General features: G+C 43.0%; 1 protein-coding gene and 1 long non-coding RNA gene across 5 annotated transcripts; one reads left to right on the top strand and one right to left on the bottom strand.

Annotated features, from left to right (window-relative positions):
• The first annotated feature begins 336 nt into the window (after positions 1 to 336).
• On the top strand, positions 337 to 3,492 carry LOC143508897 (uncharacterized). Of its 2 annotated transcripts, XR_013129527.1 has the most exons (4): positions 342 to 435; positions 1,798 to 1,901; positions 1,998 to 2,126; positions 3,006 to 3,492. It is a non-coding gene; the product is annotated as an uncharacterized LOC143508897 (long non-coding RNA). The 2 variants fall into 2 exon arrangements; XR_013129526.1 differs by having other exon boundaries at positions 337 to 1,901.
• An 11,465-nt stretch (positions 3,493 to 14,957) lies between these two features.
• On the bottom strand, positions 14,958 to 19,342 carry lrrc3cb (leucine rich repeat containing 3Cb). Of its 3 annotated transcripts, none has more exons than XM_076995567.1 (2): positions 19,104 to 19,342; positions 14,958 to 17,444 (listed from the first exon to the last, which is right to left on the bottom strand). In XM_076995567.1, the coding sequence occupies exon 2, from the start codon at positions 17,391 to 17,393 to the stop codon at positions 16,581 to 16,583; it is 813 nt and encodes a 270-aa protein (XP_076851682.1). In that variant the 5' UTR covers positions 17,394 to 17,444; positions 19,104 to 19,342; the 3' UTR covers positions 14,958 to 16,580. The 3 variants fall into 3 exon arrangements, with proteins under 3 accessions (XP_076851682.1, XP_076851681.1, XP_076851680.1); XM_076995566.1 differs by having other exon boundaries at positions 14,958 to 18,796; XM_076995565.1 differs by having other exon boundaries at positions 14,958 to 18,848.
• Positions 19,343 to 19,687: the final 345 nt, after the last annotated feature.

Here is a 19,687-nt window from a genome sequence, read left to right on the forward strand (position 1 = left end):
AGATGTGCAGACAGACAGACAGACTCAGCTGTGCAGAGTCAGCATACAGAAAACAATCACTGTCTGTGTATTCAAATAATCAACTGTGTTTGCATGCTGTTTTCTCCAAGAGCTTTCTCACTCCTCTGCCCCTCTGCCCTTAACTTTTTTTTTTACTTTCTTTACCCCAAACACCAACCCCCAGCCCTCCCTCTCTTACCCCAGCCCTCCCTTTTACCCCCAGCCCTCCCTCTCTTACCCCAGCCCTCCCTTTTACCCCACCCCTCCCTCTCTTACCCCAGCCCTCCCTCTCTTACCCCAGCCCTCCCTCTCTTACCCCACCCCTCCCTCTTTTACCCCACCCCTCCCTCTCTTACCACTCCATCAGTAGGTCCTTCCATCATGACCTTCTCCATTCTGCTGTTGCCATAGAAAAACAGCCACATGAAGAAGAATGTGAGTGCCATGCTGAAACTGTCGAGTAATCCTGACCACTGACGCAAACGCCCCCTGACCTGAGGAATCCGATCACATCCTCACAGACTGCTTCCATTATACTGACCTAAAGCCAGCGTCTGGGACCAAACCCTGATCTGAATCATCATTCCTCAGACATCAAACTGATCTGAAGTCAGATGATTAATTCAATGGAATGGTCCATGGATACATGCCAACCACGTATCAAGTTGAGAGGTGCTCGTTGAATAACATACATACGTTTGGACGCACGTGGACATACACATGTGCACACAGGGAAGGATAGCCGAGAGAGGAAAACGATGACAGAGCCTTTAAGTTGAGAATAATGATGTAACGAACTAACGACTTAACGAAAATGAAAATGTCCTGTGGTTTCGAATGAAGAACGTTAGAATGCATGGTGGTTAGTGAGCTGCTGAAGACAAGCTGCCTGTCTGACTGCTGAACACAGCTCAACTGAGACTATAAAACCTGGAGGAAGGAACTCATTATTTATGCACTGAACATTTACAGCAACAGCACCACATTTCCATGGCTCAATACTAGTGCTGTGGCTGGAAAACGCTTCACACCATGAAGTGAGGAATAATCTCAGCGAGGGGTCGCTGGGTGGTCTGGGATCCGTTCCAGGCACAATGATGGCATTCCCAGATGCCCAAGTGCTCCACAGCGTGCCTCCCTCTATAATTCCCTGTGAGGTCACTGTAACAAAATCCTGACCACTGATAGAAATCTAAGTGCTAGTGATGATGGAATTATCAGCTATAGCAGTCAGCATTCTGTACATACAATAGGTGAGGGGAGGGGAGGAGAGGAGTGTAGAGGGGAGGAGAGGAGAGAAGAGGAGAGGAGAGGTTTGATAGACACACATCCTCGGTGAGGACACATGCTCTGCTGCACGTCTATCTCCAGTACAGAGAGGCCGCAATGTGTTTCTATGGGGTTCTGCTGAGGGATGAGATCCATGTGTGCATCAACAGAGTCAACACCTTGACTCTTTCTCTGTGACTATTTCTCTGTGACTCTCTCTTTGACTCTCTCTGTGACTCTTTCTCTGTGACTTTCTCTGTGACTCTCTCTGTGACTCTTTCTCTTTGACTCTTTCTCTGTGACTCTTTTTCTTTGACTTTCTCTGTGACTCTCTCTGTGACTCTTTCTCTGTGACTCTGTGACTATTTCTCTGTGACTCTTTCTCTTTGAATCTCTCTGTGACTCTCTTTTACTCTTTCTCTGTGACTCTTTCTCTTTGACTCTTTCTCTTTGACTTTCTCTGTGACTTTCTCTTTGACTCTTTCTCTTTGACTTTCTTTGTGACTCTTTTCTCTTTGACTCTTTCAGAAAGTGCTGATCTTACATTATGAAGCATGGTTGATTACATCTTCATTGGATCTCCTGCGTGACTTTGGCTTCAACGATCTTCCCAAGATGATAAACCTTGGATTGTAATAAGCTTCTTCTTTTCTTGTGTAAAGCACTTTGAATTGCCAGTGTGTATGAAATGTGCTATATAAATAAACTTGCCTTGCCTTGCCTTGAAGCCCAAACAGGAGAACAAGCTTTTCAAGATCTAAACTAAGCTCTGCTCAGCCCCGGACCCGCTCGCATGACCCACTCACATGGACCCACTCACAGAAAAATGTGCTTAGCCTATTTGGAGTTTCCAACGAGTAAGTGATAACAGTTTTTCTCAGTCGATTTGATTCATTTCTCATATCAGAATTTAAATTCTCAAAACTGTTCATTCAATCTCCACATCTCCTTGTAACTTATGCACATCATAATTGCATTTCTCATTGTGTTTCACATTCTGCAAATGCTTTTGTACATTTTGCAAATGGTCATTTGTCTGTTGTTTTTTTCATTATCAATTGCTTATGTCATGTTTATCAAAATGTGTTGTACGGATTGTCTTTTGAATTGTCTTACCCTCCAAAACATTTCATCTTTAGGTCATTGCCTAGGTCATTACATGCAAAAGTGCTGAACATGTTGTCATGATCTCCAAGGCATCATTTTACATTTATTTGTTTTTTTTGTTACATTTTAGAAATTTATCCTAATTTGATTAAATTGTTCGCAGGTGAGCATTCAGTTACAGAAAAAAGGGAATTTGTGAAGGTTTAGATCAACCAATGGTCTCAACCACAGGTCATAGGTGTGTCTCATAAACCTTTATTGTAATTGGCAAACATTTATAGACACTAAACCCTGAAGTATCACAAAGTTTCATAATTAGATAGACGAGGACATGTACAGGGTGAACAGCCAAGAAGAGTCGTAAGACTGTGTGGTGTAAGGCTGAGGGGACAAAACAGTGAAATGAGGGCAACAATTGTCGACCATGATTTACATGTAAGTCATGGTCTTACAATGGCTGAAGCTGGTTGTTGGGTGCAGCCGAATATTGGAAAAACAACTGTCTTCAATCGTTCAAACATTTCATAGAGAAAACATATGTAATTCAGAAATGTGCTCTCTGCTGTAATGCTGCACATTGACAAATTCTGACATTTTGTTTTGCATTTCTGCATTCTTATAAAATATAGGACATCAGGACTAGCTCATTGGGGTGGCAGAGGTTCCATTTTCACACAACAAGAGGAGGATGTATGTGCTCAGGTTGTTTTGAATGTGTAGAATAAGTTTCTAATTTTGCAGCTTTTCCAGTCAGTTGTCTGTCTTCAATCAGATTTGTTTTTGTCAACAAATTGCAGTGCGAACAATACAGTCAAACAAGATTGATGTACAAATTTGATTCCAGTCCAATTTTTTTATATCAGTCTCCCACATATAGTCATGTATAACTTTGTGTTCTGTGTAAGTTTGTATTTTGTGTGTAACATGTATTGTTTCATTTGATATACCATAGAATGTGCAGTCTGCACTGACTGTTGCACTGACAACATGACTAAGTATTTTGACTGCCTTGTTCATAGGCAAGGGCACACAGAATAGATATTCTGATGGCACTGATAAATGGCCTGACTTAAATATTTGATTTTGAGGCAAAAATAAAGAATTTTGAGTGAAGTATGTGCTTTTGCAGGTATTTCCTTGAGTTTTGCTGTTTGCATTAACTGTTTTGAGAAATGCACTTTTTGTAATGCCAATGTAAATGATGTGAGAAATGTACCAAATAGACTGAGAAAAACGGTAGTGATGAAGTAATGACAAGATCAACCCAGATATCTTCTGCAGCAATGCCACTTCTTCAGGAGTCCCAGATGAATGGGGTTTATGAGCTTCTGTCTCCGTGGAAACATGACTGGTGTGTTTCCATGGTTCACAGGTATGATCTCCAGCCTGTCCTCACAGCTCAGCACACAGTCCAGTCCAGCTCGCCCAAACCCCCACACACCTGGTGCAAGCAGAACGGTCACTGGAGCTGGAGCAGGTGTGGCTGACTGAGGTTAGGGAAGATGTGGCCTGTCTAATGTCAGAGGTTACATCACACTACTACTAAAGTCTGCTACAGTTTTCCAACAGCAGCTAAAACATAACATGAGTGAGGAAATTTCTACCACACACTCCTCCACCACACACTCCGCTATATCACATCACTCTCACACACCCTCTACCACACACACCCTCTATCACACACCCCTCTACCACACAACCCTCCACCACACACCCCACTATTCACACTCCTCTATCACACACCTCTACTACACACCCCTCTACCACACACACCCTCTATCACACACCCCTCTACTACATGCACTCCAGCTTCAGTCAGGTGAACCTTCAGTGAGCTAATCTAAATGATTAATATTAGAGTCTGATCTAAATGGTTAGTAGAGTCTGATTTGTGGTAAATATTGGTGTGGTTGTAGAGGACTCTGGAGTTACCACAACAGCATTGTTGAACAAGACCAGAAACCAGTGTGATACCACCAGCCCAGTATCACCAGCCCAGTATCACCAGCCTGTGATCACCAGCCCAGTATCACCAGCCCGGTGTCACTCCTTCCCTCATGACAAGAAGGGTAAAAAACACAGAGGCCCCAACTATACACAAACTATAAAGCTACACTTCTAAAGGCATTCTAGAAAAGGCGCGGGTCATACCTCGCTTTGTTCATGGGAAAGTAAGCATGTGCCTGGCTGTGAGGAATGTTCAGAATGAGGCGTGGGAACATTCCTGCCAGGTGAGGGCTGAACAACTGTAGCGGGTGAAGGCTTCACGCAGACGCAGGAATCAGCAGATTCCCATCGTGCTTAGTGTGAGGAGAGAACCAGGCCCCGGCCGCTCAGGTGAGCGTCCTCACACCTGCAGAACCCCGCCCACTCCTCACATGCAGCCTCCCAGGACACTCAGTGCCTTAAAAGGAAAAGACGATGGCTCAGTGTCTTTGGAATGCCATGTATGAATGACCTGGTATGTCTTCTAACATAAGCACTTAGTTATTGTGAGACCGTCTCCATGGAAACGTATGGGCACAGCAATTCATGTCAGCACACCTTTCTGGTGATTATGTGGTATTATGTCATTCTGAATGAAAAAAACAGGTAACAGAAGTGAACCAACACACACCTTGTGGAGACATGATGTAACACACACACACACACACACACACATGCTCCTAGCACACTAACACTCAGGAAACTAACACTCAGGATTGAATGCTTTCATGGTTTTAAATTGTATAATCATAATATCTGTCCATCCATTTCCATATATGTTCATCCACTTGTCCGGGTTTGGGTCACGGGGTCAGTAGCCTAAGCAAAGAGGTCCAGGTTTTCCTCTCCCCAGCCACCTCTACTAGTTCTTCTGGAGGGATACCGAGGCGTTCCCAGGACAGCCGAGAGATATAATCTCTCCAGCGTGTCCTGGGTCTTCCCCGGGGTCTCCTCCCAGTTGGACATGCCCAAAATGCCTCACCAGGGAGGCGCCAAGGTAGCATCCGGACCAGATGCCCGAACCATCTCAACTGGCTCCTCTCTACGTGGAGGAGCAGCAACTCTGAGTCTTTCCCGGATGACCGTACTCCTCACCCTATCTCTGAGGGAGAGCTCAGATACCCTGTGGAGGAAACTCATGTATTCACAGTCTTATTCTTTCGGTCACTACCCAGAGCTCGTGGGTAGTGACCGCCTCGTGGTCACCTCAATTGCCCCCCGGGGATGAATAAAGTTTTCTGAATCTGAATCTGAATCTGAATAGGTGAGAGTCAAAATGTAGGCTGACCAGTAAATTAAGAGCATTGCCTTTTGGCTCAGCTCTCTCTTCAACGGTCCAGTACAGCGTCCACAACGCTGCAGCCGCCACACCAATCCGCCTGTTAACCTCTCATTCCATCCTTCCCTCACTCATCAACAAGAACCAAAGATACTTGAACTCCTCCATTTGAGGCAAGGACTCACCCCTGACCCAGAGAGCACACTCCACCTTTGTCTGACTGAGTACCATTGTCTCAGTTATAGAGGTGCATAATCATAATATCATAATATGTTAAATAATAATAATCATCATTATAGGTGAGATATTACCTCAGATAATCAACAGGAGCTGCAAAAAATAATTAGTAATCTCTGGCTCTGAAGACACCTTGTTTGATCATAAAATTCGCTGGACTTTGAACCAGAGCCACTCGTGTGACCAGGTCATGTGACCACAGCAGGTGAGCACAATGTGGGGGAGGGGCCCCTGTGTACAGATGAATGTGCCATGTCAACAGCACAGATTACTCAATACTCAATAATTAATAATGAATTCTAACACTTAAAGTATGCACATATTTTTTGGCTTTTCAGTATTTTCAGATTTTCAGTGTAGGCTGGATATGTAAGCATAAAGTCCCAGCAGAGAACAGGGTTAGAGTCCTAGCAGAGACGAGAATGGCAACCACTCTCAGCGCTCCATAGCGTTCCTCAGTGTGGGCTTCAGGGCATCACACCCCACTAGAAAACATTCTGACTCATCAAAACTCTGAATGGAGTTCAGATCATCTGAAAGTGAATCATTTAACTGAATAGTGAATCATGAAATTATGAAATTATAGTGAGGTCAGAGATTTCCAACTCTATAAGAATCTTGAACTCTGAGAGAGACACAATGAAACAGCAGTGATGTCATCAGCCCGTTAGCCTCTCCCTTCACACACAACACTTCACCACAGCAACTGTGGGACTGATTCAGCTGAAATGCAGGTGTGGTACCTCCAACCAATATTCCTCTCCTCACCTCCTCTCATTCCCCCATCTCCCTCCCTCCCTCCTTCTCTCTCCCTTCCTCTCTCATTCTCTCACATACATTCATTTCTTTCTGTGTCTTCAAAACAAAATCATGAAACACACATCGGTATAGATGGAATCAAACCGTACGTGACACAGATGACATCTTACAGATAACATCACACAGATGACAGCCAGCTGCAGGTTCACAGTATGATTCCACTCATTTACATAAAAACAAACAAATGAAAAATCATACAAAAATAAATTAAAATACTAAAGTCACAATGTCAAAATCACTATTTCTCAAAGTATCCTAATTTTAGTTTAAAGGAATATCCCAGTGTTTTTCAGTCTAATCTCCATGTACAGCATCTTTATCATCAGCTGTGTTACAATGAACAAAAATCTCTACAGGTTTCCCTGAACTTAAAATAGACCAGAAAACCTCTTCATCTGAAACTCCCTCATAACAGAAGGTTAGGGCAGAATTCCATCTATAACATCTGAACCACGTGAACCACCTGAACCAGCTAATGCACAAGATAGGAATGTTTTAGTACAGTAATTTTATCTTTTATCTAGTTTTAACTTTCTATGAAAGTAACACAGTAAAAGGTTATTAGGGTTCCTTTTCATTTAACAGAGGGTTCATAGTTCCTATCATCATGTGAACCATGTCAGTACTCATCACCATATTCTTCTTTTTGTAATGTCCCTCTGTGGAAAATCATTACAGAATTGCACAAATTTGTAACTCCATTTCCAAATAATTATAACAGAAGAATTCATGAAAGTGTTTTACAAAAGTGTCTCACAGAAATGCTCACTGAAGGAATTCAGCAAGTGTTCTTAAATGTCTGTTATATGTCTGATTATTACACATTTGTTATACATCTTTTATACGTGTGATTATTACATGTCTGTTATACATCTGTTATACATATTATTACACGTTATACATCTTTTATACGTGTGATTATTACACATTTGTTATTTACATTTATGGCTGTCACGTTGGGCTACGCCCCCCTCTCCTTGCTGTCACTCCAGTGTCTCTGTTCCCCGTGTCTGTGTTGTTCCTTGCCCGTTAACCCCACCCTGTTTGTATGTTGTCCTGGTTTCCCTCTGTCTGCCACGCCCGTGTCGTTATTGTCCTCACCTGTGTCTTGTTTAAGTGCCTTGTATATATATTCCTGTGTTTCCCTAGTCCCTTGTGGGTTATTCGATCTGTTTTGATATATTGCTTCTCCGTTGTTTTGCCGTGCTTGGTTCATTGTGGTTTGCTGTTCACTAGCGGTTCGTTGCTCTATTGTAAGTCATTGTGCTCTGTGTTTCCCTGCCTCGTTCGTATCTTTCAGTGTTTTGTCATGCCCATGTACTTGTCTCACTTGGATGGCTCTCCGGTTACGAATCCTGCCTGTTACGACTTCGATTATGGAATTCGCTATAATAAATCTCGCTCTTCTCAGCACTTGTGTCCGTCTCCTCGCTCAGCAGCGCGTGCAGCGTTACAATGGCATTTAGCAGACGCTCTTATCCAGAGCCACTTACAAAGGGCTTTGCATCCTATCACAGAATTCATCCTAGGAACTAGTACGTATAGGCCAGAATTCAAAATACCATTGAGTCCGACTACTACTAAACTACAGGAGTCAATGTCATTACCTAGTGTTTTGCAAGTTAGACATTTGCCAAGAAGCACAAATAACCATAGACAGACATACAATTTAAAGAACAAAGGCAAGTGGTATCAGCTGAGTTAGTGCTCTGGTAAGAACTCAACAAACAGGTGGGTCTTCAGTCTACGCTTGAAGATAGCAATAGACTCTGCAGTCCTAGCAGCTAATGGAAGATCGTTCCACCATCTTGGAGCCAGGATGGAGAATAGTCTGGAGCTTTGTCTTCCATGAGATTTTAAGCATGGAGTTTCGATTGCTGTACGGATCGGCTTTTGACCATGGACATCATGTAGGGAGGGGCCAGTCCATTTTTGGCTTTGTAAGCAAGCATCAAGGTTTTATATCTGATGCGTGACGCTACTGGAAGCCAGTGAAGAGAGCGTAGCAGAGGAGTCACATGTGAGAACTTGGGGAGATTGAAGACCAGTCATGCTGCAGCATTCTGAATTACTTGTAGAGGTCAGATTGTTATACATCTGTTATATGTCTAATTATTACAGGTCTGTTATACATCTGTTATACATCTGATTATTACACATGTGTTATACATCTTTTATACGTCTGATAATTACACATCTCTTATACATCTATTATACATCTGTTATACGTCTGATTATTACGCATCTGTTATACATCTTTTATACGTCTAATAATTACACATCTGTTATACATCTGATTATTACATGTCTGTTATACATCTTTTATACGTCTGATTCAACAACAGGTGTTCCTTTCTTTATATAGATCAAATGTACACATACAGGAATATTTATTCCAATGGTGTGCTAACCACGATAATAGTTAAATCTCCCAGTATAGGTTAGTTATATCCCAGTATAGATTAGTTATACCCCAGTTTAGGTTAGTTATATCCCAGTATAGGTTAGTTATGTCATTTCACCATGCAGATGAATAAGCTGATTCATTCACAGCTTCATTCTCGTGTAGATTTAGAAGATGAACTGTGTTCAGTGTTGGACATAACGTTAACATCATCACTGAGATGCGGTTCTATGACACATTAATGTCACATCTGTGACACGTCTGATCAAATATTTCAAAATGGCCAAACAAATTTAGTGTCATATACAAAAACCTAATTCAGTACTAACAGCACCCCCTTATGAAGAATTTTATTTTAGTCTAAATGTGAGTTATTTACAAATCAGGTAACTCAAATGTAACTTCTGCAGTCCTGTGGAGAGGCAGGACACGGCCGTTCCTCACATGGAGGGCGTATAAATGAGTGCTCCATTCAGTACTCACACCAGCCTTCACTTCCCATGACTCCCAGCAGTGAAGCCAGCAGCACCGCCCCAGCCCAGATGAGGCCAGAGGTCACGATCTCAGTGGTAATGACTGACATGTCCACGTCTTCGGTCCTAACATAGTTCTCAAAGGGCCAGATATTCTCTCACTCACTCTCTCTCTCTCTCTCTCTCTCTCTCACACACACACACACACACACACACACACACACACACACACACACACACACACACACACACGCACGTACTCGCACTCACACACATAAATAGAGTATGACATACACAGCAGATTTGTGTCACAGAGGCAGTGGGTCAGGCAGTGACCTATCAGATGATCTTTGACCATTCTTGCTGTTTTCCCTCAACTTTCCCAGTTTTTCTAAAGCTCAGCTGAGAACATCATCTGATTATAGCTCAGATCATCTGATTACTGTTCAGACCGTCTGATTACAGCTCAGACCATCAGACCACCAGACCAAATAAGAAGGCTCTTAGCACAGCCCCTTGTTTGAGGAGTGATTTGTCTTTTCTGGTGTCCAATGTTATCCCTGAACTGTAGAAAAATGAACACAATGTAAGTGGTCTGGGATCAGCCTATTGCTCACAACATACACTGAGGTGAGCTGAGAGACTCCTGCACTTCAGATCAGTACTGCACTTCAGATCAGTACTGCACTTCAGATCAGTACTGCACTTCAGATCAGTACTGTTCTTCAGATCAGTACTGCAATTCAGATCAGTACTGCGATTCAGATCAGTACTGTTCTTCAGATCAATAGTGTACTTCAGATCAACACTGCACTTCAGATTAGTATTGCACTTCAGATCAGGGGTGCGTTTCCCAAAACGTTTGTCATACTTACAGTCATTCATAAATTAAGAGTATTCGGACCCATTCGTAACTCACTATGCACCCCAGTACTGCACAGCACTCATGTACAAAAGAATTTAAATGAGTGAGTTTAAATTACTGCTAAATTGTAAATGGGCATATGGGTAGACACCTCTGAATTGTCTTCTCCAGTACCCATAATCAGAGTCAGAATCTGCTCGTGGAAGAGTGTCAGCTCAGACGGCTCTACTGCTACAAGGCAGGAATGGTCTCTACTGACTAAAATGCAGTGGAATAAACTCAAATACACTTAAATGCTGCTGAATCATTTATCACCACATGTTTATGTTCAGTTACATAAACATGTATGCATGAATTATTTTACAGAATATTCAAACACACTGGCATGCATACACAGACACATGCATATACACACAGCATACAGACACATACACACACCCTACAAACACAAACACACACCCTACAGACACTACCTGTGCAAATAATTCTCTCATCATCCGAATCTTCTGTGGTCTGCTCATGATGGTTTTCCCAGAGAAAACCAATGCTACCCTCCAGTGACACACACTGGAAAAAATGCACCACTGGAGGACTCCCAATACACACACACACACACACACACACTCCTGCTCTTCATACTGCTTTGTAAGCATTGGGAGCTGCTCCTCACTGTTCTGTGCTTCTGTCCTGATGCTCCATGATGTGTACTGAAGGTCTTTTTTCATTTTTGTAATTCCTACAATTTTTACCTGCTGAAGTATCTTACAGAGCCCATCTGAGCACCCAGGGACACGTGTCTATATCATACATCTCACCTGGTGTCTAGATCATACATCTCACCTGGTGTCTAGATCATACATCTCACCTGGTGTCTATATCATACATCTCACCTGGTGTCTAGATCATACATCTCACCTGGTGTCTATATCATACATCTCACCTGGTGTCTATATCATACATCTCACCTGGTGTCTATATCATACATCTCACCTGGTGTCTAGATCATACATCTCACCTGGTGTCTATATCATACATCTCACCTGGGGTCTAGATCATACATCTCACCTGGTGTATTGATCATACATCTCACCTGGTGTCTAGATCATACACCTCACCTGGTGTCTAGATCATACAGCTCACCAAGTGTGTAGATCATACATTTCACCTAGTGTCTAGAGATCATACATCTCACCTGGTGTCTAGATCATACATCTCACGTAGTGTCTAGATCATACATGAATGTCAAACAGATATAGTGCATTTGTAAGTGATAAGTGATGAATAATGAATAATGAGTGATGAGTGATGAATGATGAGTGATGAATAATGAGTTATGAATAATTAATAATGAGTGACGAGTGAAGTTTAAGTAACACCTTTATCAACTTTCACAGCTCTATTCTTCTTAAAGTTTCATCGACCTCTATGAACAACATTGAAGTGTGTGTGTGTGTGCGCGCGTGTGTGTGTGACCTTATTTCAGCAGTTCTGAGACAGTGCGTGCATTGCAGGTGAACGTGTTCACAGCTGTGCTACATCCTGTGTGGGTGCCGTGCACCTGAACACCACAATGGTTATGCAGCTCTGAACCAGCAGCATTCATTTCAACTGTCTGCTTTCTCCTCTGGACTCTGAAATCACACCAACTGACACATGCATTTCAACCTATGCAAACTCTAAAGGGCACAAATGAATTACGCTGAACTGAGATAACATGAGACCTTTGTGATATTGATGTCACGAATATTGAACTATTTCCTAATAGCGCTCACACAAGTACACACACACACACACACACGCACAAACACACATACACATGCACAAAGACACATGTGCACACAGCTTTTTGCAGCCTTTTTCTACAAGTGTGTTTCTAAACTAAGTCCACAAGATGTCTGTGCATACCCGTGTGCAGCTGTAACGTGAGCATAGTGGTCCAGGACAGATGCCTCTGGCTGATAGCAGGCTAAAGATTGGGCCTTATCTGTCTCCAGTGCACGGCCAATCAGATTGGAGAACAGCAGAAGGAACCTGTGAAAATGAGCGGAAATTCCACATACTGCAGATCCCAGCAACACAGAATGCCTTGGACATCGAGCTCCAGGAATGTTCCATAAGGAAATGAGGACTTCAGCTTAGTCAGAAAGAATGTATTTCTCCTGGGAAACAGACTCAAGTATACTGTTCTGTAGGGCTGAGGGGGTCTTCAGCCTAATGTTCAGTATTATATATATTGTGTGCAGTTTGATGTCAACCAACTGTTCACATGATCACTGAGGATGCAGATGATGAACACTGGCATCGTGCATGCGTGGTTACAGGTGGCATTAATCCACAAGCAGTGAGCAGACTAATGCAGAGTTAGGGTGGAGTCTAAAGGTGTTGAACCAAGATCTCCCAGGACTGAAATGGCCTGTCAGAGTGATGACTGACACAAAAAAAGTTTTTGAGTCGTTGAGTCTCTGAATATGTGTCTCTGCCTTCCTGACTGCGCCAGGTAGGTGCTGCTGGGGATTGCCCACAGCTGGATTGGTGTTGGTGGTGACCAGATTGATGACAAACCGGTGTAGCGCACAACACAGCAAATTATACGTGAATAATGCAGTGGTGGCATTTTAGCTCCATCTGGTGGATGACTAGTCAGTGTAAGTTACAGTAATCTACCTGCAGTATAGTCGACTGTTCTGTTAGCTATACATCAATGATTAAAATGTATTTTAAGCCATAATTATTACGAAAACCACTGACTCACTCATTCCTAGAGCTAGTTCACGTTTTAGTACCAGTTCTTTACAACATACCCAAGACAAACAAATGATATTCTCAACTCTTTCAAAACAGTTTCAAATCTCAAATGAAAAACGGATTGTAAACCCCAAGAAATCCAGAAAAACTAAATTAAATATCAGAAAGCCACGAGTCTGCGCTGCGGATCTCAAGGGTTTGACTTTCATGTGCAGTTTTATTTTTCCTTTTACTTTAATTGCACTGTACTGTCATGATATCATGTGCGCGCACAATTTAACACAAGTTATTCCTTGCAAATTATACGTGAAAAATGCAGTGGTGGCATTTTAGCGCCATCTGGTGGATGACTAGTCAGCGTAAGTTAATCTACCTGCAGTATAGTCGACTGTTCTGTTAGCTATACATCAATGATTAAAATGTATTTTAATCCATAATTATTACAAAAACCACTGACTCACTCATTCCTAGAGCTAGTTCACGTTTTAGTACCAGTTCTTTACAACATACCCAAGACAAACAAATGATTCTCAACTCTTTCAAAACAGTTTCAAATCTCAAATGAAAAACGGATTGTAAACCCCAAGAAATCCAGAAATACTAAATTAAATATCAGAAAGCCACGAGTCTGCGCTGAGGTTCTCAAGGGTTTGACTTTCATGTGCACTTTTATTTTTCCTTTTACTTTAATTGCACTGGACTGTCATGATATCATGTGCGCGCACAATTTAACACAAGTTATTCCTTGTAGAGATTCTAACTGCCATATTGTCAGTTGTGATTTTCACCCCAATCAAAATTAGTCTGCGCAGACTACAGTTAGACTGCACATCTGTGCAGTGAGAACATATACACTAGTGATCACTATGGATCTATGGTACACACGTGTCCAGAGCATGGGCATCCCCAGTCCAGGGAGCAGTTGGGGTTAAGTGCCTTGCTAAAGGGCATTTCAATCATGGCCTAGGGCCTAGAAATTAAACCCACAACCCTCCGGTCACCAGACTGATTCCCTAACAACCAGACCACAACTGCCCATGTGAGGTACATGACTGATGTCCAATCAAGCATGACATCACACTTCCTTACACATCCACTAAAACAAGTTTAAACCTAAACAGGAGGGCTTGTCCTAACTGCGTCATCCTAGTAGGAGTAGGGTAGTAGGGAGTAGGGGAGTAGGGAGTAGGGAATTGGGGAATAGGGTAGTAGGGAGTCGTGTAGTGGGTATTAGGGTGGTAGGAGTAGGGTAGTAGGGAGTTGGGTAGTGGGGAGTAGGGTAGGTGTGGGTAGAGGAGTAGGCGTAGGGTAGTAGGGAGTAGGATAGTAGGGAGTAGGGTAGTAAGGGGTAGAGGAGTAGGAGTAGGGTAGTAGGGAGTAGGGGAATGGGGAGGAAGGGAATAGGGTAGTAGGGTGTAGGGTAATAGGGAATAGGGTTTTGATTGTAGATGTGGCTTGGCTGAACAGCACAAGGCCACTGGGCCACAGCAAGCTCAGTACTGCAGCATTTAGCCTCTTCATGGAGCACATCCCACTCGTGCACAGTTTTGTTTTCACTTGTGTATTACGGCAGTCATTACATTACTGTAATGTCACATGAAATTACATTTTGAATTACATTATGTGTTGGGATTTTGGAAAGTTACAAAACCTTTTTAGAAATGAGTTTTATAAGCCCTGTGAACTTTCAGAGAGTAATAGTGGTACTTCATGTCTAAAACTACACAACAGGCCTAAATAAAATGAAAATGATTTGAATCGTACAGGTTCCAAATACACTAGTTCTGTAGTATTGTACTGATAGAAAACCTTCCACTGTTTTTTATTCTGAGACTGTCTAATTCTAGTTGATTCATAGGGCACTATGGTCCTACTTTTTATACTGACATATTCAGCATGAAGTGTATGACGTGAGCTGTGTGATGCGACTTGTGTGATGTGAATTGTGTGATGTGAGTTGTGTGATGTTACCCCTCTGTTCTGGCATCATCACACTGCTGCAGATATACAAGTGGACATCACTAGGGAAACACAGGTACATCCCCCAGTTAAAGTAGGCCTGCACAACATATACACATTATTGCAATATTGGTCTTTAATAATTATCATAATGTTGGCCTATGGTTAATCATTACCACAACACTGGTCTTTACATTACAGACCACAGAAGGTTGCAAATATACAAATTTGCCCTTCAAAACAAAAAAGAGGTTGTTCTGTAGGTGTGCTGACTATTCTAGATAAACAGTATAATGTAAAACATTCTATAGGTGTTTTGACCATAGACTGTATATACACTCTATGGTTTTTACTGTTCCTGTAGAGTGTTATATGAGTGTTCTGACTGTTGTACGGAAGTGTTCTATGAGTGTTCTGTTGTACAGAAGTGTTATATGAGTGTTCTGTTGTACAGAAGTGTTATATGAGTGTTCTGACTGTTGTACATTAATGATATATGAGTGTTCTGTTGTACATAAGTGATATATGAGTGTTCTGTTATACAGAAGTGTTATATGAGTGTTCTGTTGTACAGAAGTGTTATATGAGTGTTCTGACTATTGTACATAAGTGATATATGAGTGTTCTGTTGTACAGAAGTGTTATATGAGTGTTCTGACTGTTGTACATAAGTAATATATGAGTGTTCTGTTGTACAGAAGTGTTATATGAGTGTTCTGACTATTGTACATAAGTGATATATGAGTGTTCTGTTGTACAGAAGTGTTATATGAGTGTTCTGACTGTTGTACATAAGTGATATATGAGTGTTCTGTTGTACAGAAGTGTTATATGAGTGTTCTGACTGTTGTACAGAAGTGTTATATGAGAGTTCTGACTGTTGTACAGAAGTGTTATATGAGCGTTCTGTTGTACAGAAGTGTTATATGAGTGTTCTGTTGTACAGAAGTGTTATATGAGTGTTCTGACTGTTTGTACAGAAGTGTTATATGAGTGTTCTGACTGTTGTACGGAAGTGTTATATGAGTGTTCTGTTGTACAGAAGTGTTATATGAGTGTTCTGTTGTACAGAAGTGTTATATGAGTGTTCTGACTGTTTGTACAGAAGTGTTATATGAGTGTTCTGATGAATCATGGCATAAAAATAAATAAAACAACATTACCCAAAATAATGCAAGCAATTTACAACCAATTTACACCCAGACCAGTGTTACACTGAGGGTATATCATTATGTTTTTAACACGTAAGGCATAGGGAAATCGCAATAATTACCTATTTAATTGCAATTATACACTGTGGTGCACACTGTAAAGCCCTACAGTAAGCCACAATACACAGACAAAAGAACGGAAAAGTGGGAGGCAGTGTAGGCAACACTTCAGAGACAAGTCTGAGTGCTGAGTGCTGGACCTGAAGCTGTCTCAGACCATGGTGTCTCAGACCATGGTGCAGATAGTGCTCTCGCTGGCTGGGTCCTGCTTGTTGGGTAGAGACTTTAGATACTCCAGGTGACGCTTGGCCTCGTGCTGGTTGTGCCTCACGTAGCAAACCAGGAAGGAGGTGACCATGGTGAACCAGCCAAACATGGTGACCAGCATGGCCACATCCGTGGTCCTCTGGAGAGCAGCACAGAGGTCCACGTCGGCCGCCACCATCACGAAGGGGATGCCGCGCACACCCAGGTCCTCGGGCTCCGAGCTGTTGCACACAACACCGGCCAGCGAGGCCGGTGGCAGCAGCAGTCTGGGCATGGTCACCTGCAGCCGGCAGTCACACAGCCAGGGGTTGTGGCTGAGGTTGGTCTGCGCACGCACCCCCACCAGTGCCTCCGACTCCAGCGTCTCCAGCTGGTTGCAGGAAAGATCCAGAACGCTGAGGGACTCGGCCAGTCCGCGGAACGCCCCAGGCTCCAGGTGCACCAGTCTGTTGTTGGACAGGTTCAGTTCGGCCAGCAGGGGGAGACCCAGGAAGGCGTCAGAGGGCACGCTCACCAGCAAATTGAAATCCAGGTAGAGGCGGCGTGTGCGGTTGGGCAGGTCACGAGGCACGCTCAGTAGGCTCGCACTGCTGCAGCGCACCACCATGCCCACGTCTGCGTCCTCCGAGCAGTAGCATCTCTCCGGACACGCGGGCGTCAGCTGGCTGGACCCGGACACCCAGCACAGACCAAGAACTCTCAGCAGGAGGCGTGGCAGCACCCATACTAGGACAGGAGGCCTGCTCGGTGCAGCATGGGAGGACTCGGGCATCTCCTGCCAGCAGGGGGCGCTGAGGGGCTAGAGGGAGGTGGGCTACACCAGCTGCCTCAGACAGCAGTGCGAGGGAGCAGAATGAGCAAAACAAGCTATTACAATTGACACCCTGCTATCACCAAGACAACTGATTGTTGTAGGGTTATTATAAGGGCAGAAAGAACAGTTGTTAAGCTAATTATCATCATGCCACGCTGTAGTTAGAATAAGAATGAGGAGTGAGACACTGCAGCTGTAGGGAAAAAAGAGGGAGAAATGGCAGAAGTGCACGTTTGTATCTCTTACCCTGTGTTTCTCTAAAGCAGACCTGTGGTACAGACCTGTGGTGCAGACCTGTGGTACAGACCTGTGGTACAGACCTGTGGTACAGACTTGTGGTACAGACCTGTGGTGCAGACCAACAAGGGTCAGTTCTACCCCAATTGCTTCTGGAACCTGTGCTCCGAGCACGTCCTGAATGTCCTGAATACTCTCCCAGTCCAGACTGGTGGCCTTAAGAAAGCTAACAGGCAATGGAATTAAGTATTGTCATGGTTTCAGACTGAAGCCGGAGTGACTGGATATTCTCTCTTGCTGTCAGTGGTTCCTCTGGACTCTGCGCTGTGTTTGCTTTACAGTAAAACTGATCTCAGGTCAGTCCATCTCACATTTCTTGGTCAGTGACTAATCAGCAGTTCAGTGGAACACAAACAGTTATTCAGCACATGTTCTGAGGTCATCCCTGTGTTCGCTCCCTGTGTTAGCTCCCTGTGGTGTGCAGCTACAGGAACACACCGGCCATTACGTTGTTGTTCAAATCGTGTTCAATTTTCTCACACTAAGGCAGTGCAGTTCGGTCCTAATCCAGTCCTAGTCCAGTCCTAGTTCAGTACTAGTTCGGTCAGTCCAGATAACTCAGTCCTGTAAAATAAGACAACATTACAGTTTCTAAAACAGAACTCTGTAACAATCTACACCATGATCTCAACAGGATGGGCCTGAGCAAAATGAACCTCAGAGATGCCTCTGTGGCAAACAGTTGCTAAAGGAACAGAGCTGCTGAAGATGAGATGATGAGACGCCAGAGAGAGAGAGAGAGAGAGAGAGAGAGAGAGAGAGAGAGAGAGAGAGAGAGAGAGAGACAGAGAGAGAGAGAGAGAGAGAAAGATAGAGAGATTGATCGATCAGCTAGAGTATGTGGGCAGCCATTTCTCCAACTTTCATCACTAAAGAGCATTACAGTAAGAGACTTAAGCATTGAGGAGACCTGCTGGAGACAGAGATGAGACCTGCTGGAGACAGAGATTAGACCTGCTGTGGATACAGATGAGACCCGCTGGAGACAGACATGAAACATACTGGAGACAGAGATGAGACCTGCTGTGGATAGAGATGAGACCTGCTGGAGACACAGATGAGTCCTAATGGGGACAGAGATGAGACCTGCTGGGGTTCATGGAGTCCAGTACAGCTCTGTGTAGTAAAGAGGGCAATCAAGGAAAGATGGATATAAAGTAAGACTAAAACACATGTATGCAAGACAGACAGACAGGCAGACAGACAGACAGACAGACAGACAGATAGATAGATAGATAGATAGATAGATAGATAGATAGATAGATAGATAGATAGATAGATAGATAGATAGATAGATAGATAGATAGATAGAGAGAGAGATTTACAACACCAATCGTACAAACAGAACATCACTTCTGTTTCCACACCTACCGTGCAGTACGTTCACGTGCTCCTGCGCTTTTCGGTTGTCATGATCCATATGATATCTAATTTGGTCATAAACTTTTTGATTTCAGTTTCCGTAGTTCCGCGTAATTTTGCAGATGAGTAGCGTGTCCGTCCTTTGCCGAGGCGAGAACAAGACTCTCCAACCAGCAGCCGCGGCGTTTCACTGGAGCTTGATGATGCTCGCCGAGATAAGAGGCGTGCCCTGTCCGCACAGCACAACGGTGCCGTTTATCGTTCAGCAGTCTAACGTTTAATTTTGCTGACGTAGGCTTTGAGTTGTTATTATTATTATTTGAGTTATTCCGCCCCTTTCGATAGAAAGAAATCTTTTGACCACATCAACAGCTGTGAATTTGTCTGTAATAAAGTATTTTGTGTTTTGTTTGTGCGTGTGTGTGGGTTATGGAGGTTTATGGAGTTAAAGATTAATATATATATATATATATATATATATATATATATATATATATATATATATATATATATATATATATATATATATATATATATATATAAGTAATTACTTTTACGGTAACTGCGTGCCTGTGTATCACCATCACTAACAA

The sequence above is a fragment of the Brachyhypopomus gauderio genome, chromosome 2 (assembly GCF_052324685.1).
Source record: "Brachyhypopomus gauderio isolate BG-103 chromosome 2, BGAUD_0.2, whole genome shotgun sequence".
NCBI lineage: Eukaryota > Metazoa > Chordata > Actinopteri > Gymnotiformes > Hypopomidae > Brachyhypopomus > Brachyhypopomus gauderio.